The sequence below is a fragment of the Lontra canadensis genome, unplaced genomic scaffold (genome assembly GCF_010015895.1).
Source record: "Lontra canadensis isolate GAN:19392208 unplaced genomic scaffold, GSC_riverotter_1.0 scaffold66, whole genome shotgun sequence".
Taxonomy (NCBI): domain Eukaryota; kingdom Metazoa; phylum Chordata; class Mammalia; order Carnivora; family Mustelidae; genus Lontra; species Lontra canadensis.
In genome coordinates, this window is record NW_022631060.1 from 2,166,411 (window position 1) to 2,194,388 (window position 27,978).

At 61.8% G+C, this 27,978-nt stretch overlaps 1 protein-coding gene across 1 annotated transcript; it reads left to right on the forward strand.

Moving 5' to 3' along the window:
* Window positions 1–2,486: 2,486 nt before the first annotated feature.
* Window positions 2,487–27,685, forward strand: DAGLA (diacylglycerol lipase alpha). The gene is given in 20 exon segments (XM_032879191.1): window positions 2,487–2,581; window positions 2,970–3,181; window positions 4,550–4,651; window positions 5,075–5,213; window positions 8,509–8,596; window positions 10,594–10,728; window positions 11,270–11,347; window positions 13,137–13,261; window positions 15,965–16,118; window positions 16,528–16,611; window positions 16,718–16,795; window positions 18,054–18,134; window positions 19,021–19,163; window positions 19,485–19,553; window positions 19,899–19,971; window positions 21,231–21,427; window positions 22,078–22,207; window positions 22,700–22,884; window positions 24,240–24,987; window positions 24,989–27,685. Coding segments are annotated over 20 exon segments (3,132 nt in total). The 3' UTR covers window positions 25,205–27,685.
* The last annotated feature ends 293 nt before the right edge of the window (window positions 27,686–27,978 follow it).

Here is a 27,978-nt window from a genome sequence, read left to right on the forward strand (position 1 = left end):
TGGTGGGGCCCAGGTTCGAAGCCAGGCAGTGTGGGCACCCAGGCCTGTGCCTGGGATTCTGCTGTGGTGTGCTGGCTGCGGGGATGGGCTGGAGGAGCGGGGTGTGGTGCCCAGGCCTGAAGTGGGGCACCCGTTGGGGTCACATGATCCAGGTGGGCACTGGCGCTAACCATGGCTGCTGGCCTCAGGCTGGTCGCCCCTCTGAGCCTGGTCAGAGGCTGCCACTGGCTGTATCTCTCGGGCGTCTTGATCGTCTCAAGCTGGGTCTGCAGGGCTGGGAGCCAGGCACTCCCCACCTTCCCGCCAGGGAGCAGCGAGGGCGGGGCCGTGTGCGCTTGCAGGCGTGGGGCAAAGGAGCATTAGCCAGTCTGGACTCCCAGAAGTGAAGCGGGGCGGGGAGGGGGGGGGGAGAGGGGTGGGTGCCCATCCAGGGGATTGTGGACAAGATGTTCTGGGCAGGACACTTAGCCTCCAGCCCCCAGCCCCCAGCCTCTCTCAGGAAGGCACTCCCCTTCCTCCGCCAGCCACCACCGCAGGGTCCTTCAGATTAGGGGTTTAGAAGGGATTGGGAGAGCTGCACCTGCTGGGACCTCCCCCACCCCCCACCCCCGCTGGCCTGACCTCGGCCTGGCCCCATTCCATCACGTGAGGGGGCCCCCTGAGCCCAGCATTTTTCAGCAGAGCCACCTGGAGACAGGGAGGGGCTGTAGAGAAACGGGGGCTGAAACACCAGCTGTTGGCAGCCTCTGCCCCAGCCAGGCTGCCACCGCACAGTGTTCTGGCTCTTCCGATCTGGGGGTCGCTAGCGCCGGTCAGGGACGCTTGTCAGGGTTGCACCCTGCTGGAGCCCCAGACCCCTGCCCCCGCCCGGCCACTCCACCACGCGCTCCGGCTCCAGGCTCTTCATCCTTCTCCCCACTTCCCAGAATCCGCGCTCTGACTCCTCCTTGGAGAGAGTGGGATGACATCACTTCCTGAGGGGGGGAGGAGTAGGCACGACCCCGCCAGCCTAGCCCGCCAGCCCGCCCGCCAGCTCGCCCGCCAGCTCACAGGGAGCAGCCTGGCAGCGGCTGGCTGAAGTGGCCGTGCCGGAGAGAGCGCGACGGAGACGGGCCGGCCTGGACATGCCGGCTGGCCACCCGGCCCAATGGCCCCTCATCCAACCTGAGGGCCGTGCCCACCGGCCGGGGGATACTTGGTCACTTGCTTCCCAAGTGATGCTGGTCTCTGAGGACAGTCGCTTTCCCCGGAGCCGTCACCGGGGAGAGGAGGACTTGCCGCCCGCCTCTGGACCAGGTGCCATGTAAGCCTCTGGGCCTGGGGGCAGCTGTCTAGTAGCGGGGCGCCCACCCCCGCAGCAAGGGTTCCTCTGCACAGTCCAGCACAGGGCAGCCCTGGAGCCCCTCACCAGTATCTCCCGGACCACCTCCCACCCCACCCTGTGTGGGGAGCCTCCTGGCCTGCAGTGCTCCCTTTGCTCCTAGGGCTGTGGGGCATAGGGGTCCTGGACTCTTAGGCGGTCCACCCCGAGCTTGCCTGTGGCTGACTTGAATTCCGCTTCAGAGAGCTCTGAACCGGGCAGCGAAGCGTGCATGGCTCAGGGTAGACACGGGATATGTGGGTCCCAGGAGGATAGGGTACCCTGCAGGACTCACTGCCCTTCCAGCAGAGGAGCTGGGTAGCCCCAGTTGTGCCCCTGACCCTGGGTCCCGGCTGTATCCCTCCCTACCAAGAGGCATAGCTGTGGCCGGGCATTCTGTGTGGTGAGTGTGAGATCAAGTGCCAGAGCATGGTCCCAGGGCTCCAGCAAAGCAAGAAACTGAAGACCTCATTCAGCACATCTTTCTCGAGCACCTGCTATGTGCTAGGTGCGCCCTCCTGCCTCCGTACTTGCCAGATCCATGTGTACCCTTCCCCCCACCCTCCCCAAGTTCTTCAGCTCTCAACCTGTCTTGTTCAGTTTGTGCTGAGGGACAGGCTGGTGCTTGGTCTGGAAAGCCCCCTCACAACACCCCCCAAGGCTCCACACACTGGGCCGGGTCTCCTGGAGAAGAGGCAACAGGGGAGCTGGGGGATCCCCTGACCCCATGGAGGGGGAGGCAGCCGGGTAAGCCCAAGTCTTTAATGGAACTGAGTAGTTACTGTTGTAGTAACCCCCGGGAGAGCCAATCCCAAAGGGCCGGCGCCAGGCTTGGGGGCAAGAGAGCCCTCGGGTGAGGCAGCAGCCCATCTCTGTCTGCTGAGGTCCTTTACAGTGGCTCTGAGCAGCGGATAGGGTTGGAGGTGGGTCCTGTCCGGGGATGGCTCAGCATTTGCAATGGTCTGGAAGCAGATCGGCTCTGGGGCCTGGGAGAGATGCTTCTGTGCTGGGCACACCCGGCCAGGAGTGCAGTGGCCCCAGGTGCCCCAGCGGCAGCCACAGGGCCCTCCGCTGTCTTTCAGGAGGTGAGCACCAGGCCCGCTGAGCCTCTGCAGAGCTGCCAGCCATGCCCGGGATCGTGGTGTTCCGGCGGCGCTGGTCTGTGGGCAGTGATGACCTCGTCCTGCCGGCCATCTTCCTCTTCCTCTTGCACACCACCTGGTGAGTCTTAGGGCCGTGCCGCAGGCCTGGAGGAAGGTTTTCTAGCTGTCTGACCTGACCCTGTCGTGCTCCCAGCTCCTAGGAGTTGGTGTCTGGAGTACCCATCGCTTAGGGAAATACCCACGTGGAGCTCAGAGACCCTGCCTGGTTCCCTGCCGGACCGGGCACCATCACCGGGCAGGGCTGCTGCCGCTGTCCCCCCACGGCCAGCAGCTGGGCTCCCTGCCCTCACGTCCCTGTCCCTGGTCACCTGCGTCCTCAGAGGCCAGGTGGATGGTGGTCCTGAGCCCGAAGCAGTGCAGCCCCTCCACCTGGCGTGTCTCGCTGGCCAGGGGCCATGGAAGGCACCTGGATTCCCTGGCCCCCTGTCACATGTGCATCTCCCCAGGTTTGTGATCCTGTCTGTGGTGCTCTTTGGCCTGGTCTACAACCCGAACGAGGCCTGCTCCCTGAACCTGGTGGACCACGGCCGCGGCTACCTGGGCATCCTGCTGAGCTGCATGATCGCCGAGATGGCCATCATCTGGCTGAGCATGCGCGGGGGCATCCTCTACACAGAGCCCCGCGAGTCCATGCAGTATGTGCTCTACGTGCGCCTGGGTAAGGGCCGCCCCCGGGGGTGGGGGCTGCTCCCCACCCCCTTCCACCCCCCTCTCCTGCTCCACTCAGCTGGCCAGCATCTGTGGGGCCCACCCGATGGGCCAGGCCTGGGCCAGCACCAGCGGCCAGCCGAGAGCCAGCAGACTTACTGGGCTTGTGCTCTAGACCGGGGAGGGCAGACTGCAGCCCGAGGGCCACATCCAGCCTGCCGTCTGTTTATGCAAATAAAGTTTTGTTGGCACTCAGCCACACTCATTCATTGACGTACTCACTGGTTCTGCCGCAGAGCTGAGTAGTCAGGACAGAGATGAGGACCCACAAAGCCTAAAATATTTTCTCTGGCCCTTGCAGGGGAAGTTGTCGGCCCCTGTTCTAGGCCAAGTGCCTCTCTTCTACTGCTTTGAAAGCCTCCACCAAAGAGTGCCCCCCGCTTCCCTGGAAACCCTTCAGGGGTCCGGAGCCACTCCCTAGAGGGCCTGCCTGTGTCCTTTTTCTGGGCTTGGGGTTCAGCTGCTAGTCCCATCTTTCCTAGCGAACACTTCTCTCCTGCCTCCGGGAACTGTGCTAAGCCCTTCCCCTTGTTAGCTGAGGGAGGAGCCATTACTGGTCTCCCTCTACAGATGAGGAATCTGGGCCACCCCCGCCCCGGCCCAGGGAGGTTAATTAGTGCCCTTAAGGTCACATGGCCAGTGTGCGTATGCGTGTGTGTGTGTGTGTGTGTGAGAGAGAGAGAGAGAGAGAGAGAGAGAGACTGAGAGAGGGCGCGAGCTGAGATTAGAACCCAGGTTGTCTGTCTCCAAAGCCTGGACCTCAGCTGCCGCAGGTGCTGCCTGCCAAGCTGGAGCCTCAAAGGCTGCTCGTGCCCCTGGGGGCCCCCCTGGCCTGCTGGGGCTCCTCTCGCCTCCTGCCCTGAGTGCCGGAGCCTCCTCTGGGAAATAGCAGTCTCCATGAGACGAACCGTCTCTCATCTCATTCTCCGCGATCCTGTAACGCAGACGTTGTCGCCCCATTTTACAGATGAGGAAGCGGAGGCCCAGGGAGATTAGGTAACTTGCCTAAGATACATCTGATACCAGAGTTCATGGACATAAGTCTAAAATCCCAAAAGAGCAGCGAAATGCCTCTTCATCCTCCGCCTTTTCAGTCCCCTCTCAGGGAGGCGTCAGGGCCTGAGGGTGCTTAAGCTAGAATAGGTGGTGGGTACGCTGTAGAAGGACAGACTGGTGGTGGGACAGCCACGCTCCGTGGGCCCTCTCTGCCGCGAGGCCTGTGCTGGGGGGCGGGAGTCTGGTGCCCCTGCTGCAGAGGGGTCCTTCCCGGGCAGGCCGACTAGAGGGTCCTCCAGCCTGCTCCCTGCTCTCCTTGCAGCCATCCTGGTGATCGAGTTCATCTACGCCATCGTGGGCATCGTCTGGCTCACTCAGTACTACACCTCGTGCAACGACCTCACTGCCAAGAATGTCACCCTCGGTATGTCAGCCGGCTCTAGGGCTGGGAGGGATGGGGTCAGGCTGGGAGAGGGGGAAGCTCAGGCACATCCCAAGGGAAGCGGTTGCCAGACAGACGCCAGGCGGGGTGGTGGCTGAGGCTGTGGGCTTCTTCCCAGGCCCGGCCTGCCCCGTTAGGGGCACCTGGAGTGGATGAGGAGTGGGCAGCAGGGGAGGGCCCCACAGATCCTCACCGGGAGCCCCTAGATCTGTCTGCTCTGTGCCGAGGGTGGGCCTTGGGGTCGTGGCTCAGCACGGGACAATCAGGTGGCCAGAGGCCAGGGCCGGGGGCTGCTGAGCCTCGCTCTTGGGCCCCAGAAGCAGACTGATTGGGAGGCAACAGTGCCCCTGAGCCAGGGAGGCTCCCCCAGCACCCAACCTCTTGCTTCCCACTGCTGCCCCACAGGGATGGTCGTCTGCAACTGGGTGGTCATCCTCAGTGTCTGCATCACTGTCCTCTGCGTCTTCGACCCCACGGGCCGCACCTTCGTCAAGCTGAGAGCCACCAAGAGGCGGCAGCGCAACCTGCGGACCTACAACCTCCGGTGAGCAGGCGGGGTGGGCGGGCAGCCCCGCGGAGGTTCACGGAGGGGCAGCTGGGCTGGCCCTGTGCCTTCCGAACCGCGTGCAGGACCGACCGCATGCCGGCCTGCGGGAGCCATGCGCATGTGTTACAGTCTTAGCCTCTCCCAGCCTGAGTTTCCTGGTCTGTAGAGTGGGAGTCACAACAGCTCCTGCTTCTGACGGCTGCCGTGAGATTTGAATGAGTGCAAAGCGGTTGGTGCTGTGCTCACCATTTGGTACGTGCTCGGCCAGTGGGGCCCTTGTGACCATTGGCTCCACCTTCGGTGCTGCTAACGCCGGCGGTCATCGTAGCAGGAAGCAGGCCTAAACCAGGCCAAGCAGCACGCACCCTCACTGACAGCAGCTCTGTGAGGGGGCTGTTAGCATCACCCCCTTAACACAGAGCAGGAACACGGAGTTGTGTGACTTGCCCCAGTGACCCCGCTGGGAAACGGCGGTTCTAGGCCCCACCCCGGGCGGTCTGGCTTTAGGGCCCTTGCTCCTAACTACTAGGCTGGGTGGCCGCTGGGATTAAGGGGGCTGGAGAAGGTTAATCAAGGAAGGCTTCCTGGAGGGGGTAGGTTTTGCACAGTGTTTTGAAGAAAGGGGAATGCTGTGCCATGGTAAAGAAAAAGAGAGAGGGAATCCAGGGTCACAGTAATTCCTGTTTAGTGAAAGAAAAAGATGGGTGGGGCACGGAGCTTCTCCTGTGACTTAGGCCCTGCCACGAGTCATTCAGTACTTTTGCCGACCCTGGTGCCTTTAGGAAGCCTATTCTCTGGACGAGGAGTCTGAGTTCCGGGGAGGGCAGGTCACTTGCCGCAGGTCATGCTGATGAGGAGCAGACCGGCACTCCATCCCCAGGACAGGGGATTTGGGGGACCTCGGTGGGCTGCCCAGGCCCCCAGGCCCAGTGGGAATTCTGCTTTGAGCTCCCCTCAGGCCCTCCACGGCAGCTCAGCGAAGCAGCCAGAGCCACACCCGCGCCTGGGCTGGCCACCTCCCAGCCCAAAATACCAGGTCTCGGAGCCAAGGCCCCAGAGCCCGTTCTCCCAACCAGCATAGCAGGCCATCACCACCCATCCCGTTTTGCTCATTCTGAGCATACGCCCCCACCTGACCTGGTTTCTGGGCTTCTGGGGCCCTGGGAAAAAAAAAATCTCCCCTGCCTGACTCTGGGTAATTGCCTTTGGGGCCAGGGAAGCTAATGCCTTTGCAGCTGGGGGCTGTTGTTTTAATTAGAAAGTTTTCCTGCGGTTTCGGGCCGTGTGGGGCTAAGAGGCCTCAGAGCTCACGGGCTATGACCTGTTGCATTTTCTCCAGCTCTCTGCGGGGCCTGGGAGGGCAGCCTAGGCTGCGGCTGGGTTAATGTGGCTACCTCTCAGCCTGGTCTCCACGGGCCCTCCACTGACCCTCTGAAACCAGCAGTATTTCTAACAAGGACATTTTCACGCCCGCCCGCCCTTCATCCACTTCCAGGTTTGGGGACGGATGCACGCCCCCACCCGTGCTGCACTGACAGATTATTTTAGCATCTGGAAGTCAGGAACCTGTTTAAGTCCTGGGCCTTCTCTCCTTTCCGTGAAATCTGGTAGGGGTGGAGAGATGGGTTCTTCCCAGCACTGCTCACTGGGAGCCTTGACCTTGGATCTTTGCAGGGGTGTCTGCACTCCCACGGGGGTGCTGGGTCCATGAACTTGCTCTTCAGATTCACTCTCTCTCTGCCTAGTGTTCTCTGCAGCCTAACTGATGCATCAGGCCAAACCTGGCCCTGGCTCCATCTTCCTCCTGGTGGGCGTATGGGGGAATGCAGGAAAGCCTACAGTCGGCACTGCCCTCAGCCAGAGCCCCAGCAGGAAATACTCTTTGAATGTTGAAAAGCCCCTTAGATTAATTAGAAAGGGTTAAAGAATGTGATGCTCTGGGATCCCAGCCTGTGGCTTGTTGGCTCGCTCTCCCTTCATCAAGCGCCTGGCAGGGGGATGTCGCTTTATGATAAGACTGCCCAAGTCCCTGAGAACTGGTAGATCCCAGAAGCACCAGTTCCCTTGTACCCTTCGTACCCTGTCCTAACCCCTTCTCTAGCTCTGGAAAGCCCTGTGGCCTTCCCTGTCCTTGTGACCCACTTCCTTAAGGAAGCAGCCCTTCGCTGCAGAGGGAAGCCAGAGGGCTCAGGAAGGAGGGCCTGGCCTGTCACTCCTGATGGATACTAAGTGCCTTGCATGCATTTGAGGCCACCCATGCCTTCCCCTCTGGACCACCAATTAGCAGCATCAGTAGGGACCAGAGGGAGGGGAGGGGCACATGTCACAAAAGCTTGTTCAGTCTGGAAGCTTACATATTTGATGTTGGGTCTCCTAAATTTATGCTCAGAACACACTGACTTCAGGGTACCTGGTGGCTCAGTCCGTTAAGCGTCTGCCTTCAGCTCAGTTCATGATCTCAAGGTTCTGGGATCGAGCCCCGCATCAGGCTCCCTGCTCAGCAGGGAATCTGCTTCTCCCTCTTCCTCTCTCTGCCTCTGCTCACGTATGCGCGCGTTCTCTCTCTCTCAAATAAAAGTAAGTAAAATCTTTAAAAACAAAACAAACAAACACACCAACTTCTGGGCTCCCAGCCCTGGAAGGACCTCTGAGGCTAACTGGCCAGCTGCTCTGCCTTCCATTGCAGTGTCCTGGATACCCCGACCCCCCATCAGAGCAGCTAGACACATTGGGGCTGGGGGTGGGAATGGACAGGCGTCAGCCACGCAGATGACAGGTGTGGGCCCTGGTCCCCTCTCATGTAACAGATCCAAGGAGTCGGGAGATGCAGAGCCTCACGTGCCCATTAAACTTCCCCCCAATACAGGGAGGGTTGTGTATCTGAAATCCCTTCCAAGGGGAAGCAAGTCTGTCTGACAGGTCTGCTCCAGTGACTTGGTCAGGAGGCCCAACACCCTGCTGCGGGGTCCCAGGGCTTTTAGATTGAGGCATTGGACACTTGGGCCACAGAGTGGTCCCCAGTTTGGGCTCCCACCTATGAAGTCTCCCTGGGGCATGCTGGTGTTCAGCCGGCCAGAAGCTGGGAGCGTGGCCAACCACATGGTGTTGTAGGCCAGCAGGGGTCCCCCCAGAGGAGCTTGGCCAGGCTGGGCCTAGTCCCTCCTAGACCCCCTGCTGGAGAGCCCTTTGGTGGGATCCTGGGACCAGGCCGCCCTGCTCCCGTCACAGCTGGGTCGTGGCCCTTTTGGCCCCGCCCCCTGACCTCACACATACCAGCTCTCTCCCCTTGCAGGCACCGCTTAGAGGAGGGCCAGGCCACCAGCTGGTCACGCCGGCTCAAAGTGTTCCTCTGTTGCACTCGGACGAAGGACTCACAGTCAGTAAGTACCGGGGGGGGTCGCCTCCCACCGGCTGGCGTCCTGCTGCCGGCCACTTAGGAGCCCTGGCTCCTTGGCAGAGCTGGGTGGGGCAGGGCTGCTAGAAGGGCGCTGAGCTTGAAGCAGGAGCAAGGGGGGGACTTGGCACTCACTGGCCTACCGACTCCCTCCAGCACGGGAACAGCCACTCCCTGGCTCGGTCAAGGGGATGGAAAGGTTTCAAGACCTTTCATCCACCCCCTTGGAACTTAGTTTAGGAGAGGAGATACTAAAAAATCAGGGTGACCTGAAAGCAAAGAAAAGCAGTGTGTTCCCAGCCGCAGAGGCCTCCGGAAGGCCCGTTAGGGCGGTCAGGTGCTGAGCCCCAGACGTGCACAGCCAGCCCTCCGTACCTGGTGCTCAGAGGAGGGCAAGGAGGGGCCCAGTGCTGCTGGAGAAAGGCCAGCTCAGTGGAGGGTGGCCCCTGGGGGGAGGTAGGGCCCTTGGGGTCCTCGAGGCAGACACCCCATGCACACTGGCAGGGCCCTTAGAGACCATCTAGTGTCCCCCCCACCCCCTGCCCCTCGTTTTTCAGATCAGACAGCTGAGGCCCAGAGAGGTGGTGTGACTTGCTCAGCGTCCCACAGCTAGTTAGTGGCAGAGCCAGTGAGGTCAGGAGACCACTCCTCCCTGAGCCAGACAGCAAGTGCCCTCCATGGAAGCCACCGGAAGCCTGAGTGGCTCCTTCCCTCCAGCAGCCCCTGCTGAACTGTAGAGTGAGTAATCAGGTATAAGAAAGTCCTCCTCTCCCCCGAGGTTCCCTGGTGGGCGGGGATCACCCCTATGGGCCTCTCTGGGTGGTGGTCTAGCGGAACATACCCACCCCTCCTGGACACATGGCAGACTTGGGGCTGATGTCAGAGTGCCGCAGGGAGGGGTGGCCCAGGATCTGGGTCCCATCAAGCGCTGGGGGTCAGGTGCAGTGTGGAGCACGTTTTGATCACTCTGTGCTCTGTGGCTTAAAATCTGAACTGAGTGCCAAAGTGACAAATCAGGCCCTTCGTGTACAGTTCCGTATTTGTAGATGCAGCCATATAGGCCCCTCGCAGGGCGGTTAGCGGAGCCCGGTGGTAGCTAGCACTGTCTGGCCTCATCAGGCCTTTGAGTTTGCAACCCCTGAGTTTTGTTCTCTTACAAGGGCCAGGCACTCACAGGTGAAACCCTGAGAGTGGGAACCACTGGCCATGAGTCTGCACCCATCACAGCCTTCCCCAACAAGCTAGGGAAGAGGTTCCTGAGGCCGGGAGGAGGCCTGGCCCACTGATGGGCATGGTGGCCTCTGCACGCCTCCTGCCTCCTGCCCAGGGCTCAGGCAGGCCCGAGGACCAGGTTTACAGAGAGGCCAGAGGGGCAGCCAGCCCAGTGTCACAGCCTTCTCCAGGCCCATCATGAGGGTCCCCGAGCCTAAAACTGTGGGCAGGTGGGGGAGGGGGACTGCCACCCCAGAGACTCCGCCCCGTAGGAGGCCTTTCAAGGTCACAGCTGGTGGGAGGTGGGAAGAAACTCAGTGTGGGGAGGCGGCAGCCAGGAGCTCAGTTTTGGCTTCTCTGCTAGAGAGACAGGCGGAGGAGAAACAAGCCGGGCCGAGCAGGCCTTGATTCCTAGTGGCTGGGGAAAGAACAGGAAATGGCTCACGTTGGCATCTGTGCATGGTAGGCGGTGATGGTGAGTGCCATAGGAGCTCTGAGGACAGAAGAGGGCCGGGAGGTGGAAGTTTGGTGGCTGTCGCACACAGCTCTGGCCAGGTCTGCAGGGCCCCAGAGCCTAGGCTAGGGCCCTCGGGGTCACGGTTGCAGAAGGTCCGGCGGGATTGGGCCCAGCTGGTGGTGAGCAGGTGCCTGGGGCGAGCTGGCACTGAGCCTGGAGCAGAGCCCCAGCCCAGTGGGATTCACGTCCGGTCTCTTGCCCTCTCTCCTGCTCCCCGCCCCCACCTCCCACCCCCTCCCCACCGGACCTCACAGGATGCCTATTCCGAAATCGCCTACCTCTTTGCTGAGTTTTTCCGAGACCTCGACATTGTGCCATCTGACATCATCGCCGGCCTGGTGCTGCTCCGGCAGCGGCAGCGGGCCAAGCGCAACGCCGTGCTGGACGAGGTGAGTGCCCTCCCTCCTCCGGGCCTCTCCCTGCTGCCCTACTGCTGCTATGCCCGCTCCCTGGGGTCCCTCTGGTCACCCCCTGATGCCCCCTCTCCTCCTGGCTCTGGTTTGAGGGCCTTCTCGCTGCTGGGCCAGCCACGGAGGCTTCTGACCACAGGGCCCTCGTGAATGATGCTCGGTGCCTCGACCCTCCGCACTTGCCTCCGTCCGTACCCCACCCCAGCACCCTGACCCCCACTGGGGTCTCCCAGCATCCTCGCCAAAGCGCAGTACCCTCAGCCTGGGCAGGAAGGTCCCTGGCGCGGGGTAGTAGGGGGGGTATTTGATGCTTTCAGTGGAAAGGGAGCAACTGGACATGTGAGGAGACCTCGGATTTGGGGACAATGGCTGGGTCATGGAAGAGCTAGAAACCACACCCTCCTTTGGGTGTTCAGGCCCTTAGGAAGCAACAGAATCAGAGCCCGGGGGGGCCTGGACCCCCTATCTCAGCCGTGCCTCCTGGACCTGGGACAGCCACCTTCACACCCTGGTTTTACAGGCGAATAATGACATTTTGACCTTCCTGTCTGGGATGCCAGTGACTAGAAACACCAAGTATCTCGACCTCAAGAACTCGGTGAGTCAGACCCCCTGTACCCACTCCCCGCCCCGGCTCCTCCTCCCTCTGTGAGGCGGCCTGAGCAGACCACCTGCCGGCCACCCCACAGCATGGGGGCCCCCTGCAGCTCTCCCCATCGCCTCCCTCCGTGCCACCACTTCGCCTCCCCTTCCTCCTGAGGACCGCCCCCATCATGCTGGTCCCACAGTCAAAAGCCTGGAATCGGCTTCACCACCCTCCGAATGTCCAGCCCCGGCCTCTTGAGATTGTGAGGCTCGGGGTGGGGGGAGGCGGGGAGCTGCTCAGACGGTTGCAGCCGCTGTTGTCCTGGAAGGCAGCACGACACAACGCACTGGTTTCAAGCTCTTTTGAGCGGTGGAACCTTTTCTCAGGCATCTGTACTAGAAACCCGCTGTTCACAGGTCAAGGTGGGGCCTGTCCTGTGGCCAGGGGAGCTCTTCCCCACCACAAGGGCACTGTGCTGCCCAGGCTGAAACTGCAGCCGGCGTCCTCAGAAGCAAAGCGATTTAAGGGGGCTTCCGCTCCGCTGCGGTCACTGTGACCTTGAGCAAGGCCTCCGCTGTCCCCTCGGAGCATGTTTCTGCATGGGTAATGGTGCTGGGCACACCTTCCAGCCAGAGCTCCAGTGGGGAGGAAATGAACCATTCCGAGTCTGGTTCCCCAGTCGGGGACCTACCAGAAAGGATTCCTCCCTTGTATCTAAATCGCCTAGAAAAACCTCCAGTCTCCATCTGTCCCCACTGTCCAGAGTGGGTGTGTGTATCCCCTCTGATCACGGCACCCAAAGCAGGTGCCCAGCTCAGCCTCGCTTCCCCCTGGCACCCCTGGCGCTCTCACCATGTGAAGGGGGAGGGGGCAGAGGCAGGCCGAGGAGCCTTGAGGTGCTGGGCTCCCTGCCTGCCAGCGCCCCACCCTCCAGCTGGAGCCAGAGAGGATAATTACCTTCTCCAGATCATTCCTAAAGAGCAGATAGAGCTAGCCCGGCAATGGTTCCGCCCCTCTGGGCCCTTATTAAGGTGCTCCCTACTTCACTTCAGAAGATGACTAATCACCCTCTTTAACTTACAAGGTGACTAATTCCCCCTAAGTGCAGGAGCCCTCCAGCGTCTGGCACACCCGGGACACGGGAAGCCGCTTTGCTGGGACACCTGTGCCTCCCATCTCCTTCCAGCCCATCAGGCTGATCACAGTAGCCACTGGCCTCAGACACTGGGTGTCAAACTGGCGCCTTTCTCTGCAGCGATCCCGGTCTGCTCCATACATCCCTGGGGAGCCTGTGACTTGCCCCATCAAACAAGAGTCTCCCCATATTTGCAAAGAACTTGTGGACCGAGAGGGTATTGATGGCTTGTCAGGTCACCTGGCGTCTCCAGGCTGGCCCTGCTGCTCAAGGCCTGGACACCCCCAGCTGGAGGGCTTAATGCCTCTCAGGGTTAAACTTTCCTTCCCAGGCCTGTGATGCCCTCTCACACCTCCCTCTCACTTCCCTTCTCTGGAAATCGATCCAGGGCTCCGAGTGTTTTTCTGTCCCCAAATCGTTAATTCTGAGGTTGGAGCAGCAGGACGGGTCCCAGGAGGTTCCGTGCCCTGGTTGCATGGAGATAATTAGGGAAATGCAATTATCATCTGAGGGGAGCGGTCCTTCCTCCAAGGCGGGAGCGTGGGGGGCCTGCAGTCCCTGGGGAGGCCAGGAGGGCCGCTCCCTCCTCCATCCAGGGGAGCCTTTGGGCCTGGAGGCTGGAGGCTGGAAGGGCAACAGTGACCGCCTCCGCCTCCTTTCTTCCAGCAAGAGATGCTCCGCTACAAAGAGGTCTGCTACTACATGCTTTTCGCACTGGCCGCCTACGGGTGGCCCATGTACCTGATGCGGAAGCCTGCCTGTGGGCTCTGCCAGCTGGCGCGCTCCTGCTCGTGAGTACCCCCGTCCCATGCTTCCGGCTGGCCAGCGTGTACAGACAAGCAGAGGTCCTGAGGTCCTGAGGGCCAGCATGTGGGAGACTCTCCCCGGACAGACTGTGCCTGCCCAGCCCCCCAGGGTCTGTGGCTTCCGTGGCTTCTCTTCCATGCCACCTCTGGGCCTCATCCTCTCTCTACTGCTGCATTATCCTTAGGCGGGGAAGAGTACGGGCTTTGGAATCACAGAGTGTTTGGTTTGAATCCAGATTTTGTCATTTGCAGCCAGAGGCAAGTTGGTCTACCTCTGCGAGACTCAGTTTCTTTGTCTGTAAAGTGGGGATGGCGATACGTATGTCCTGGAGTTGTTCTGAGAGGATGGAATGAGGATTGGAGAGCATCTGGTGTGCTAGCTCCCTTCCCCTCCCGTCCTCTACCCCCGTCAACCACGCCACTCCCCTCTACCTGTATCTTTCTTTCCAGCTGGTGTCCTGTGCTCTGCTTGCTGAAATAAAGGACATGCCTAGTACAGGCCCAGTTCATGGAGGCCTCTGGAAGGGCATCGAGAAGGCCCTTGAGTGAAAGACTTTGACCCTCTTCCCAGGGATTTGGCAAGGCACCTGTCCCAGACCAGCCCACCACCCCCCTCTGGGTGCTGGGAGGACTCTCTGTCTTTCCTAACTGGGCCAGAGAAGGACAAAGCTCCGGAAGGGTCCCTTCCCCGTCCTTGGTGTCTCCACCCTCAGCCCGGCCCAGACAGAAAGAGGACAGCTCCCTGGTTCCCTGGTCTGGAAAGCCTGGTGTTCTGTCTGTGACGCCCCTGCCCTTGGGGCAGCCACACCCCTCTGCGGTGCCCTTCCTTTCTGCAGAAAGCTGTGTGGCTCTCGGGACCTTGTGTTCCCCACCCCCCAGTGACTTGCAGATGGAGTGGCCCGGGCACCCTGTGCTCCCTCCCCCAGCTGGCGTTCCTTGCAGCGTTCTTGGGAGTCGCTGCTGCTGCCACTGAGAAGCATGTCAAAATGAGTACCAGACCAGGAGTCTGGAGACCCGGGCTCTGACGGGCCCTGCTCCATTACCGGCAGGCTGGGCACGTGGTCTGTGCAAGCGGTGCCCTTTCCGCCTGCCTAGCGGGTATTTCAGAAGCCAGGCAGTCGTGGGCAAGCAGGGCCCTCGGGGGATCTGCAGACAAGGGGTGGGGGGACACTGCGGTCTGTCAGCTTCTCAAGACTGCGAGGAGCAAGAGGACGGGTCCTCGAGCTCAGGTGTCTGTCCCTGAAGGCGGGACGGTGGCGGCCACATGCTGAGAGAAGAGGCAGTTGCCTGAGAGCAGGAATCTGGCCCTCAGCCCCAGGCCGGCCCCCACTTAGCCCTGCAGTCGGTGGAGGCCCCCCCCACGGGCCCTGCGGTGGTCACCCGCTACAGGCCCCGTTGCTTCCCAGACTCGGCTGAACCCTGAGTTTTCCCAGAGGGGCCCCTCCTCATTGGGAAGTAGGTAACAGTCCCTTAGGTGCTGCTCAGGTGAGGACAAAGCTCTCGGCATCCCTGAAATTCAGGATTCTTCTTAAAAATCTCAGCTGTCCTCTCAAGGCAGCAAGCCCACCCAGGCCTTGAGTTCTGGCTCGGGGCTCCGCGACCCATCTGTTGGCCACTGGCTCCCTCTGGCGGCCTGAGGAGCACCTGCACCCCGAGCAGGGTTCCCCCGCTCAGATGCTCAGCTCGCTGTTCATTTGGGGGAGGCCTGCTCTGGTCCCGGTGCCGGACGTGGCTGTACCCCTGGCAGAGTAGGCCCTGCCCTGGGGACCCACTGCCTGGGGGGAGGTACAGACAGCACACAGACAAGGACACAGGGCCTGTAAGAGCAGAGGGACACTTGGGAGAAATAGAAACAGGTTGTGGTGTCAGGCAGGGGAACACAGGCAGGGGGCTGGTGGTGCTGGACGGGGTGTCCCGGGCGAACCTCCCCGTGACATACGTGTGAGCAGAGGCCCGAGGGAAGTGAGAAGTCCCGTCGTGCAATCTGGTCTGTGCATCCTTGCAAGGACCCCAGCTCTCACACTGGGCAGGAAGGGCATCACTGCAGGATTTCCAGTGAAGCGACATGGCTCGGCTTACGTCTTAGAGGGTTGCCCCGGCTGCCGATTGAGAATGTCGAGACCAGGAGTACATGAGGGAGACCGGGGCGGCCACCATGACGCTCCGAGGCAGAGATAATGGTGAAGGAGTGGGTGGGCGTGGGGAAAGTGGCTGAAGCCTGTTCTGCATTGGAAGACAGAGTGAGCCGATGTGTCGACCGACCCACGGGCTGAGGGACGTGAAGTGGGGAGGGGACCTGAAGCCAGCTCCAAGGGCAGGGCTGGGCAATGAGCAGCAGGGCGCAGGGAACTCTGGGAGCACGCAGGGGTGGGCCCGGGGGGTGGGTACTGGGCCCCTGAAAGGTGGGAAGGGAGCATCTGGAGGCCGGGAGCAGGTAGGCGGTTCGGTTACCCAGAGGGCATAGCTATGACAGAGGAGGAGCCAGGGAGGCCCAGCAGTGAGGGAGGAGCAGTCCAGGTGTGAGGCGGGAGAGCACTGCAGGGAGAGGGAGAGGCCCACCGGGTCCCCTGCCGCCAGGAGCCCGAGTACCGTGAGGGCTGTGGGACTTCTCCAGGGAGGTTCCGGAGAGGCTGACTGGGACAGTTGCTCTCAGGGTCTCTGAGCCCCCTGCCCGCCTCCCCTTGCCAGGTGCTGCCTGTGCCCCACGCGGCCCCGCTTTGCCCCAGGAGTCACCATCGAGGAGGACAATTGCTGTGGCTGCAATGCCATTGCCATCCGGCGCCATTTCCTAGATGAGAACATGACCGCGGTGGACATCGTGTACACTTCCTGCCACGACGCGGTGAGCAGCCACGCCGGGCCTATGGGCAGCGCTCCCTCACCCCGGCCTCTGTCCTCGGCGGGCCGCGGGGGCGCGGCTGGACCCCCTCCCCTCCTCACACCCTCGGGGGCCAGGCAGTGATCCCTGACCCCAGACCCAGCCCCGGGGCTTCTCGGCCCAACTGTCAGGGGAAGGAATGCAGGGACTCAGCAGCGAGGCCCTGGGAAGGGGGCAGCCGTTCCTCCAGACTCCGCAGGCAGGACAGCAGCACTCAGGCTGCCTGAGCTGGAGGGGAGCCTAGAGGGAGCCCCAGCAGCCTTGCGGGGGCCCAGAGAGGAGCTGGCTCCTTGGCCAGGAGGCCTGCTTAGGTCACTCTCTGAATCTGGGCCCATCCCAGGGCCCCTCGACTCATGAGCCCCCCTTATCCTAGGTCTATGAGACCCCTTTCTATGTGGCAGTGGACCATGACAAGAAGAAGGTGGTGATCAGTATCCGGGGAACCCTTTCGCCCAAGGTATGCTGCCTGTGGCTCCCAGCCCAGCCCTCACAGCCCCTGAGGGCTGCCCGCCTTCCTCTTCCTGTCCTCACCCCAGCCCTTGCCTGTCCTCTCTGTCCACAAGGATGCCCTGACGGACCTGACCGGTGACGCCGAGCGCCTCCCCGTGGAGGGGCACCACGGTACCTGGCTGGGACACAAGGTACTCCCCCTTCCGGGCCCCGGAGGCCCCTTGCCTCCTCTCCTGTCCTGCCAGCTCACACACCTGTCCTGCTGCCAGGGTGGGTGTCCTCCCTGCTTGCTAGGCCCCCAGGGAGAGGTGGGTCAGAGGAGTGTGCATTCATCTAGAAGGTCCACTGTGGCCCACCCACCGGATCCCCACAGTCCTGCCTGGCTCAGGTCCTGTCCCAGAAGAGCCTAAAGAGGCAGACGGGAAAAGATTGGTTTCTGTGAGACGCACAACTCTTCTGAGCCTCAGTCTTGTCATCTGTGAAATGGAAATGATGTGATAAAGTGTGCACCAGCCCCCACAGCCAGGTTGTTAGGAGGGCCAAAGGGGAAATGGTTGGGACAGGATTGGTGAGTTTCCAGTCACCATTTTTGCTGTCCCTAAAAGGCTTCACTCCTGGGGCGCCTAGGTAGGGTGGTTGGTTAAGCCTCTGATTTTTTTTAATCTTTTTTTTTTTTTAAGATTGTGTTTATTTATTTGACAGACAGAGATCACAAGCAGGCAGAGAGGCAGGCAGAGAGAGAGGAGGAAGCAGGCTCCCCGCTGAGCAGAGAGCCCGATTCGGGGCTCGATCCCATGACCCGAGCTGGGATCATGACCCGAGCTGAAGGCAGAGGCTTTAACTCACTGAGCTACCCAGGCACCCCCCTTTTTTTAATCTTTTTTTTTTTCTTAAGATTTATTTTATGGGGCGCCTGGGTGACTCAGTCATTTTTGTGTCTGCTTTCTGCTTGGGTCATGATCTCAGGCTCCTGGGATGAAGCCCCTGTCGGGTTCCCTAATCAGTGAGGCGTCTGCTCTTCCTGCCTGTGCACTCCCCACCCTCTCTCTCCTTCTGCAAAATAAATAAGTAGAATCTTTTTAAAAATTTATTTGAGAGCGAGAGAGAGAGAGAGTATGCACGCATATGAGCAGGGGGAGGGGTAGAGGGAGAACTGAAGGCAGTTGCTTAACTGACTGAGCCACCAAGTGTCCCCAAGCATCTGATTCTGTTTTCAGCTCAGGGTCGTGATCTCAGGGTTGTGAGGCCAAGCCCAATGTCCAGCTCCAAGCTCGGCACAGAGTCTACTTAAGACTCTCTCTCCCTCTCCTTCTGCCCCTACACCCTGCGTGCGCACCCTCGCTTTCTCTCACACTCAAAATAAATAATAAATAAATCTTTCAAAAAAAAAAAAAAAGGCGTAAAAGCTTTCCCTCCCTGTGACATCCACCTCTGTTCCTCCTTACCCAGGGAATGGTTCTCTCGGCTGAGTACATCAAGAAGAAGCTGGAGCAGGAGATGGTCTTGTCCCAGGCCTTTGGGCGAGACCTGGTGAGGCATTCCCCCGCCACTGAGCCCTGGCCATGCCCGCGCTGCCGCCCCCAAGGCAACGCTGGGGGCAGGGTGTGTGCGTGGTGGTGCCCCCTCCCCCCCGCCACCCACAATGCCCCACAAGCCAGGCCCCTACACTCTCCTTGGATGCCTGGCTTCCAGCCCCCTCCTCACCGCTTGGTGACCCCTTCCTCTCTCTTGTACCAGCAGTTCTTGGGCTCCCCTGCCCCACCCCACCCAGGTATGACCCCCCCTCCCCCGCTCCATGCCGGGCACTGGAGATAGAGATGGTTCTGAGCAGGGGCTTCAAAATACAGAGCAGGCAACAAAGAGAAATAATTTCAGAGCCCATAGGAAGGGTGTTGCTCTGGGTAGAATGATGTGGATCCTACCCTCGACCCAGCCTGCTCCTTGGCCAGGCAGCCCCCATGGTGCTGGCAGCCGCCCTTCCCAAAGCCAGGCAGTCTCTGGCCTCAGGAGACCCCAGTCTAGTTGTTGGGGCACAGAGATGGGGGCAGGTGAACCAACGATTGTTCTAGAGGATAATCTCTGTAGTACGTACCCTATTACAGTAGAGTACAATCACCATGTATAAAGGTCTTCCGTGTGTAAAGATGCAAGCATCTAGGAGGGAGTGAGCCTCTCCCAGAAAATCAGGAAGGTATCAGGAAGGCCGAACAAGGTTTTAAAGGATGCATAGGAGTTTATTCGAAGAGTCTCCCCAAGAAGTTGCTCTGAGCGTGTCTAGTTTGGCTCTTCCCCTGCCCCAGGGACCACACAGCACAGATTCCATGTCAGGACTCTGGGAAGACCCCTCTGCCCGCCTGGTAGCAGCTAGTCCAGAGCGTCCGTGGGGCGGGGCTCTCACCTGTCTCTCTGTTTCCAGGGCCGAGGAACCAAACATTATGGCCTGATTGTGGTGGGCCACTCCCTGGGTGCGGGCACTGCCGCCATCCTCTCCTTCCTGCTGCGCCCCCAGTACCCTACCCTCAAGTGCTTTGCCTACTCCCCACCAGGGGGCCTGTTGAGGTGAGCCGCCTGGGGCCTGGGAGCTGGCTGGGGTTGATGGGGGCCAAAGACTTGGGAGCTGGCCTGGGCAGTCTGACTTCTGGTGACATGGGGGCCTGGGAATGGCCTGGTAAGTGGAGGGAGGGGTGCTCCGTCAAACGCCAGGCAGACCCCAGGATCTGTGCCCGGCAAAGCCTCACTGGCTTTGTGACAGAGAACAGGCAGCCCAGCCTGGCCCCTGGGAGCTCCCCAGAGGGCCGTGAATCCCAACACTAACCCTAGGAGTGCTGGAGCAGGGCTCCCTCACCGCCCCTGCCTCAGCACCCCTGGCTTCCTTTGCAGCGAGGATGCCATGGAGTACTCCAAGGAATTCGTGACGGCTGTGGTTCTGGGCAAAGATCTTGTCCCCAGGCGAGTTGCAAGTCACAAGTCACTCCCTTTCACCACTGTCCCGGCTAGCTGTTCCTGCCTCCTCGGGGCCTTTCCCTCAGATTCCCATCTCCCCCGGGAACCCCAGAGCCCCTAGAGCCCCCAGAGGGGGAGGACAGGTGGCCCCACCCTGCCTGACCTCCCTTACATGGCTAGGCCCTGCTAAACTGCGGACTCCCCCCTGCCCACCCCTCCCACCCCATGATCCCAACGGGGTGGTCTTCTCCCTTCTGTGGCTGCCGTGTGCCTGCCTATCTGCCCCCACACCCCATACCCCTCCCAGTCCCTGGCCTAGCGAGGCTGACACCTGGCTGCTTCCTTCCCCAGGATCGGCCTCTCCCAGCTGGAAGGCTTCCGCAGACAGCTCCTAGACGTCCTACAGAGAAGCACTAAGCCCAAAGTGAGCCCCCGCCCCCGTCCCCCTACCCTGCTCGGGCATGCTGGACCTGGGCACCTGCCTGTCCCTTGGCACAAAGCACAAGAGGGCCCAGCCATGTGAGGCCAGGCCGCATGTGGCTGGTGTCATGGGAACCCCAGCCCATCAAACTCTCAGCACCTCCAAACTCATCTCATCTCCCCCACAGCCTATCCTCATACAGAGGATAGCAATCGAGGCCCAGAGTGGGTAAGGGACTTGCTTCTGTTCACACAAGCTGTCAGGACTGGGACCCAGGGCTCCTGAGTCCCGACCCCATCACCCAGAGATGCCTAAAGTCAGGAAAAAGCAGGCCCGAGGCTCAGTGCTTCGAGTTCATGACGGAAAGGCCGCTGCTAGGCCTGCTGTGGGTCTCTAGGCTCCATGAGTCCAGGTGCCACTGCCGGAGGGAGTCTGGGTGCGGTTTGTTCTGAGGCTCTGCTGGGGCTAGAGACAGGCCCAGCCCCGCCTCCTCTCCCATCAGGTCTTCGAGGACACTGGGGCTCTTCCTGTGCCAAGATGGCCTCAGTGTCCCAGGCGGGTGTGGGTGCTGTGGCCAGGTACCCTGAAGCAGGCAGGAAGGGGCCGCCCTGGAGCAGCATGTCCTCTCTGACCCCGACTCCACCCCACCCATCATCTCTGCCCAGTTTGGACTGTTCCCAGCCTTGGTGCCCATGACCTTCTGGCAGGCAGCGCCCTGGGCCTGGCACCTGGTGGCAGGGGTGGGCAGGGCAGCAGAAATGTAGGGGGCCAGGTGTGCCTGGAGGAGCCTGGTTCTGGGAGGCAGAGCTGCTCCTATCCGACCCAGGCTTGCACACTCATCAGGGCTGGGAGGTGGGTGGCCGGAGGCCACCCCAGATGCAGCCGGGCCTCGTAGGTGCAGCCGGAATGAACTTGGGGTCTGCTCTGTCTCTGACTCAGTGCATGACCTAGAATGAGTCCCTTCCTTTGCTGGGCTGTTTCCCCGTCCTCTAGATGAAGAGGTGACTGGTCTTCCAGCCCCTTTCTAGCCCTGAAGTTCAACACTGTCCCATCATCTGTCCTTGGCATCTTTCTGGCCATCGTGGCCACCGTGTGCCTCGGCCACTGCCTCCGCAGGTGGGCACTGTTCTTCCCTCTGCCCCATGGCCATCCTGGCTCCCCCTGGTCACCTCTGAGCCCCCTTTTGAGGCCCCTCCTGCCGCTGCCCACCAGCCAGCCCTGCTCAACTCTTTCTCTGTCTCCCCCAACCCTGCCCCACACAGTGGCGAATTATCGTGGGGGCCACCAAATGCATCCCCAAGTCAGAGCTGCCTGAGGAGATCGAGGTGGCCACCCTCGCCAGCACACGGCTCTGGACCCACCCCAGCGACCTGACCATCGCCCTGTCTGCCAGCACCCCTCTCTACCCTCCTGGCCGTATCATCCACGTGGTCCACAACCACCCAGCAGAGCAGTGCTGGTAGGTGCTGCTTGTGACCCTGGCCAGGGGCATGGGGGACAGAGCTGGCCTTGCTTAGTGACCCCCCCACCCCTCGGGGACTGGGGGCAGAGGCGGGCGATGATGGCCCAGGACGCTCTTGGCCTGCATTGCGCTATCCTTGGGCTCTGCAGGTGAAACAAAAGACCCATCCAGAGCAGGGTCCCACCCTTTGTCCGCAGTGCCCTCCGCCATCTCCTGGTGTCCCCCAGGGCAGTTCTCCCCACTTATGGCCCATGTAAAAGCTGATGCCCTTGGGGAGGTCACCCTGAGGCCCCAGCCAGCTCCCACCTCGGTTATGTGCCATCCCCTCTGGGGTTAGTTGACAGCACTCGTGAGCAGGGGTGGGGATGAGAGGGGAGAGGGGAATGGGCCAGCCCTAGCAGGCTTCTCCCTCTTTCTGCTCCTGCAGTGGGCGGGGCCTGACTCCTCCCTCCCAGTGCTGAAGGCTTGTGAGCCAGGCCTTGCCCAGGGCGGGGCAGGTGTGGCCCAGGCCTCCAGCAGGTGGTAGGCTATGTAGGGACTGTGGCTGAGGTCCTGGTGAGGCCGAACAGGGAGCCCAGGGACCTGGGGGCCGAAGCCAGGCTGCCACCCACTCTCAGCCTCTCTCTGGCCCCTGTGCCCCCCCCCAGCTGCTGTGAGCAGGAGGAGCCCACATACTTTGCCATCTGGGGCGACAACAAAGCCTTCAATGAAGTGATCATCTCGCCGGCCATGCTGCACGAGCACCTCCCCTATGTGGTCATGGAGGGGCTCAACAAGGTGAGCCCCCGGGCAGCCTGGGCAGTGACGCCTCCTCAGAGCCCCGCCGTGCTCTGCGGCTCAGAGCACCTGGGCCATCCCGGAACGACAGGCAAGAATGCAGATGCTCAGAGAAGCGGGCCAGAACTCATCCTCTGGTCCCTGCACCCCTGCTGTCCCCATGGCTGTGTAGGCCCTGTGGTGGGAAGGGGTCGGGGAGACTCCCAGGGACCTGGCCTAACACACGCACAGCTGAGCAGGGGTGCCCTCCGCTATCACCTGGCTACAGAAGGGTGACCGTAGTGAAGGAGAACGCCAGCTGTGGTGCCTAGCGTGATTGTGGGGCCAGGCCCAGGCCTTCCTGGTGGAGCGGGGACCTGGGCCGGATGGGGGCAGGAGCGGGGCCCAGCCGACCCCACGAGGCTCTGGCTTGAGAGGCCTGGCCTGCTGCCCCACCCCCACATGATTGTCACCCCTCCACCACCGCCACCAGCTTGCCCGACCTGTCCCCAGGTGCTGGAGAACTACAACAAGGGGAAGACGGCCCTGCTCTCCGCTGCTAAGGTCATGGTGAGCCCCACTGAGGTGGACTTGACTCCTGAGCTCATCTTCCAGCAGCAGCCACTGCCAACGGGGCCGCCCATGCCTGCTGGCCTTGCCCTGGAGCCGCCGGCCGCAGACCACCCAAACAGCGTCAGGTGAGTCCTGCCTGCGCCGCCCCAGCCCGCCCCGAGGGTACACACGTCCCAGGGGTGTCCAGGGCACAAAAGCTTGTGCACATGTGGATCCCGCACCTGCCCTGGGCCGACAGGTGTCTACGAAGCTCTGCACACAGGCGCAGGAAGGTTGAACTTCACCCTCGGCTCAGGAGCCCCTGGGCTGCTCCCACGGCCCCCTACTTGCCATCACTGAAGCCCCCAGGGGAGTGTGGTTGCCTGGGGATGCACAGAGCTGGGGCCACAGCACACAGACACACTCACAGCCATCCAGCCCACACAGGTGGACACCCGTGGACTTACACATACGCACAGAGGTGTGTTCGTGGTGATGCTCACACCTGCATACACATACATGTTCAGAAACCGTAGCTCTGAGCACACGGAGCCCCATACACACATGCTCGTGTAGAGGACATACAAGTAGAGGCCGAGCTACACAGACCAAAGGGCCGCTAGGGTGGGCAGCCATGCACGCGAGCACGGGACTGCACCTGTGCCCAGACTGAGCCACACAGACACAGACAGACACCTGCACGCTACACACGTAACACCGGGCCCTGCATGTGCTCTGATGGGGCTGGCTCTGAGGTTGGGAATCTTCTGGCCCACGCCCCGCGGGGACCTTTCCAGGCCAGGTCACAGATATGGCTGGGAGGCTGCTCCAAAGGGTGGTCGCCACCTCCAGGCCCTTGGTGGGGACACCTGGACGTCTCTCGCTACCATTTGTATATTTCCTGTGGCCGCGGCTTGACCATGTCTGCTCGGAGGTGTGGCATTCCCCTCCCCTGCCCCCGCCCCCTTCACTTCCCTGTCCGTCCAGCAGAGGGCACTAACCCACGGCAGAGGCAGGAGGAACGTCCATGTAAGGAAGCGATCTGGGCCACCCGTGCCCGCTCCAAGACACATCAAGGGGCACTGGCCCTAAGGGTGTGAGAACCAGTGGGGGCAGCTCTAGGCAGTGCTTTCTCCCTTTCTCCCTCCCCCTCTCCCCCTTCCTCTCTCTCCCCTTCCACCAACACCTGGTAGTGACCTGAGGCAGCCAGTCTGGGCCCCAGGCTCCCGTGAGCGCAGTGTCGCAGCAGCCCTCCGGAGCTCTAGGGCTCTCAGCGGGGCCTTAGGCCTTCAGTGCCCCCACCCCCAGCATCAGCCCTTTTGCCTTCTGTCTCGGGCTCTTGTGAGCTGTTTTTTAAAACAAGCATCACACTGTTGAACAACTGATAAATTAACCTCCTCCCTTCCCCAAGCTCCCTGCAGCCCGGGAGTGGGAGGGCTCCCCCAACTCCCTGGGGTCTCTGCCCCTCCTGAGTGTCACAGCCTGGCCCTGCCCTCCGTAGGAGCAAGTCCCAGTCCGAGATGAGCCTGGAGGGCTTTTCAGAGGGGCGGCTGCTGTCCCCAGTGGCGCCGGCGGCGGCGGCCCGCCAGGACCCCGTGGAGCTGCTGCTGCTGTCCACCCAGGAGCGGCTGGCGGCGGAGCTGCAGGCCCGGCGGGCGCCCCTGGCCACCATGGAGAGCCTGTCGGACACCGAGTCCCTGTACAGCTTCGACTCCCGCCGCTCGTCTGGCTTCCGCAGCATCCGCGGCTCGCCCAGCCTCCATGCCGTGCTGGAGCGCGACGAGGGTCACCTCTTCTACATCGACCCCGCCATCCCGGAGGAGAACCCGTCCCTGAGCTCGCGCACCGAGCTGCTGGCGGCCGACAGCCTGTCCAAGCACTCCCAGGACACGCAGCCCCTGGAGGCGGCCCTGGGCAGCGGGGGCGTCACCCCGGAGCGGCCTCCCAGCGCAGCGGCCAATGAGGACGAGGAGGAGGGGGGCGGCGGCGGCGGCGGAGGGGCGGCCCCCGGGGGAGAGCTAGCCCTGCACAACGGGCGCCTAGGGGACTCGCCCAGCCCTCAGGTGCTGGAGTTCGCTGAGTTCATCGACAGCCTCTTCAACCTCGACAGTAAGAGCAGCTCCTTCCAGGACCTCTACTGCATGGTGGTGCCTGAGAGCCCCACCAGCGACTATGCCGAGGGCCCCAAGTCCCCCAGCCAGCAAGAGATCCTGCTCCGTGCCCAGTTTGAGCCCAACCTGGTGCCCAAGCCCCCCGAGGCTCTTCGCTGGCTCCGCAGATCCCTCCTCAGGCATCTCACTCTCACCCTCCTTCCCGCTCAGCTCCTCTGGCGAGCTCATGGACTTGACGCCCACAGGGCTCAGCAGCCAGGAGTGCCTGGCCATGGACAAGATCCGGACTTCAACCCCCACCAGCCACGGGGCCAGCCCCGCCAAGCAGGACGACCTGGTCATCTCGGCGCGCTAGCACCCCCGGCGTGGCTGCCGGCTGAGACCCCGGGCTGAGCAGGGGGCCCCTCAGGCTCCTGGTGGCTGCCCCCAGGGCCAGGTCGCTTTGAGGAGAGCCCCCCCCTCCACGGGCCAGTTTAGCTTCAGGCACTGGGCGCTGCTGCTGAGCTGGGGGTCTGCAGCCCTACCTCAGCTTAGGACCACCCGGCGTCCGGGATAAGGGTCCTTTAGATGGGGGAGGGATGTGAAGCAGGGAGGAGCCTGGGGTGGCCTGCTGGGTGGGCTGGGCAGCCCTCGGCCCTCTCAACCTGCCTGTCCCCCACAGGACAAGGAGTGGGCATGCCGACTCCCCATCACTGCCCTCTGGCTGCACTCCCAGGGCCAAGATGGAGAGCAGCCCTCTCCCCACATCCTCATATCTGTGGTCCAGGCTGGTGTCCGCCCTGGCCACCCCCCAGATCTGGTGCCTGCTGGCCAGCCCCCTGGGGTGACCTCACGCCAAGGTGGCCCGCAGTGCTGTGTATGTTTACAGATGTTGCTGGGCCGGAATCAGGAGGTTTCCTGGGCTTGCAAGTGCCCCCCCCACCCCTACCCTATCATGGGTTCTGAGCAGGGAGGGGAGGGGGCCCATCCCCACGGAGCCCAAGGCAGCCACCAGGCCTGGAGGGGCCTGGAGGAGGGTGGGGTCAAGACTACCCCTTTTCTGCTTGGTGCCCCTCATGCCGATCCCTCTGGCAGTGGGTCCTGGGCACCCGGGCCTGCCCCACCTGCCCATTACTTCCTGTCTTGCCTTCTACCCCAGGGGTCCTGGCCGCTCAAAGGGCAGAAGGCACAGGCATGACCACCGCTGGCTTCAGAGTCAGTGCCCTGGGCAGAAGGAGGACACCCAAGTCCCCCTTCCTTTGAGGGCCCCATGTAACCCCTCTGTATCACCTCGCCCCCACACCTAGGCAGCCTCAGGCCCTGGGGTCTGAAGCCAGACATGTCCCCGCTCCCCTCAGTTCCCCCTCCTCACTGGCCTGAGTGCTCCCCCAGTGGAGGTCTCTTCCCCCCAACCCTCCACATCCGTCCTGTTGGCAGGAAGTGGAACCAAGAGGAGGGTATTTCAGGATCTAGCTAAAGGGGGAGCAGGAGGGCCAGGGGCTCCAGGGCTTTCCCCCCCCTTATCTGGAGGCCTCCTGCTGGGCTGGGGACGCAAGGGGGAGGTGGTGCATGCTGGCGGGGGCCATGTGTGTGTGCATGTGCATGTGAACTGCTCCTGAGGAGGGGGCCGCGGGGGCTCCCACCCCACCTGCTTGCTGCCCCTCCCAGCCCACCAAGAACATAGACTAGGATGGGGGCCTGGGCGGTGGTGGGGGAGGGGGGGGATGCACAGGACGAGCTCAGTTTCATATGTTGCCATCCCCCGTGTCCCACCTGCTTCTTGGACCCCGGGTTTGGAAAACTGGTGTGTGCCCCGGCGCTGACCGCCTGCTTGTGCCTTCGTCTCCCCGGAGGCAGACTCCCCCATGCTGCCCCACCCCATAGCCTCTCTGGAGCTGCTAGACTCCCCTGACCAAGATCCACACACACCCCCCAATCTCATGATCACTGGTATCGGGGGCCTGTGTCCTGACCTCCATCCCACAGAGCTGGGACTGGCCTGGATGCTGCTCTGGGACCCCCTCCCCACCGTAACAGATGGAGCCAGAGTCCGGGGAGCTGGGCCTCCCTCCCTCTCTGACACCCCCGTTCACAAGACTCCAGGATGCCCCTGCTGAGGGGCCCGCTGCCAGCAGAGCTTGGGCCCAGCAGAAGCAGGATGGAATCAGTGGCTCTTAGAGTTTAGAAAAAAACAAATCGTAAATCAGAGTAAAGTTCCAACAAGCACCTCAGCCAATTGCAGGGACAGACTTGGTGTCTGGCCTTTTAATTCCTCCTCTGCCAGGGTGGCCCCCGGGACCTCTAAGGGGGCGTGGTAGCCGCCCATACCCAGGACTGAGCCATCAGGGACAGACTCCCCACCCCCACGGCTGCAGCCACACATGGTTCCAGACCTGGGGCTGGGGCAGGCTTGGACTCAGCCCTGGATGCCGCAGGGTCAGCCCACCCGGAACCTGCCCCCTCCCCGCCACACCCCCTGAAAGAATGGGCCTGCTGCGCCCCTCTCCCTTCCTCCCCATGCCACACTTGGGGGCCTCTGAGCCTAGGGTGGCTCAGACCCCCACCCCCCAGTCTGCTCCCAGAACGCAGCACAAACTCCCAGCCGTGAGCTGGCCTGTTCTCCCCGGGGTCTTCGTGACCTCCATATGCAATCGGTAGCGAGCAACTGGGCCCCAGACACTCAGGCACTATCCGTGCCGTTCTCCCGCAACTTTTTGTACTTACTGTATGAAAGATCCACACTAATATTGCTGTAAAAAGGAGAGACAAATTAATATAGCTTATTCTATAAATATATCTGTATATAAAGGTTTCTGTATATTGTATAGAGCTGTGTATAAACTGCGTGTAGAAGCACGCTGGCTGCCTCGAGTGACCTCTCTTCCCAGCTCAGGGGGCACGGGTTGGGGGGCCTGCTGCTGAGCTCAGGGGTGGGAGGGGCCCCCTGAGACCGGCTCGTGCTGCTGTCGATGCCCTGGTCTAGGACCACACTCTGAGCCGCCGTGAAGAACCAGAAGGCCCTCAGAGCCCCACACAAATGGGGGCAGGCCCTTGTTGAGCCTTGCCCATGTGGAAGGTGTACCGGGAGATCCACGTTCATGGCCCCATCATGGCCTTGAAAGATGGGACTTGTTAGTCCCTTTCTCTTCC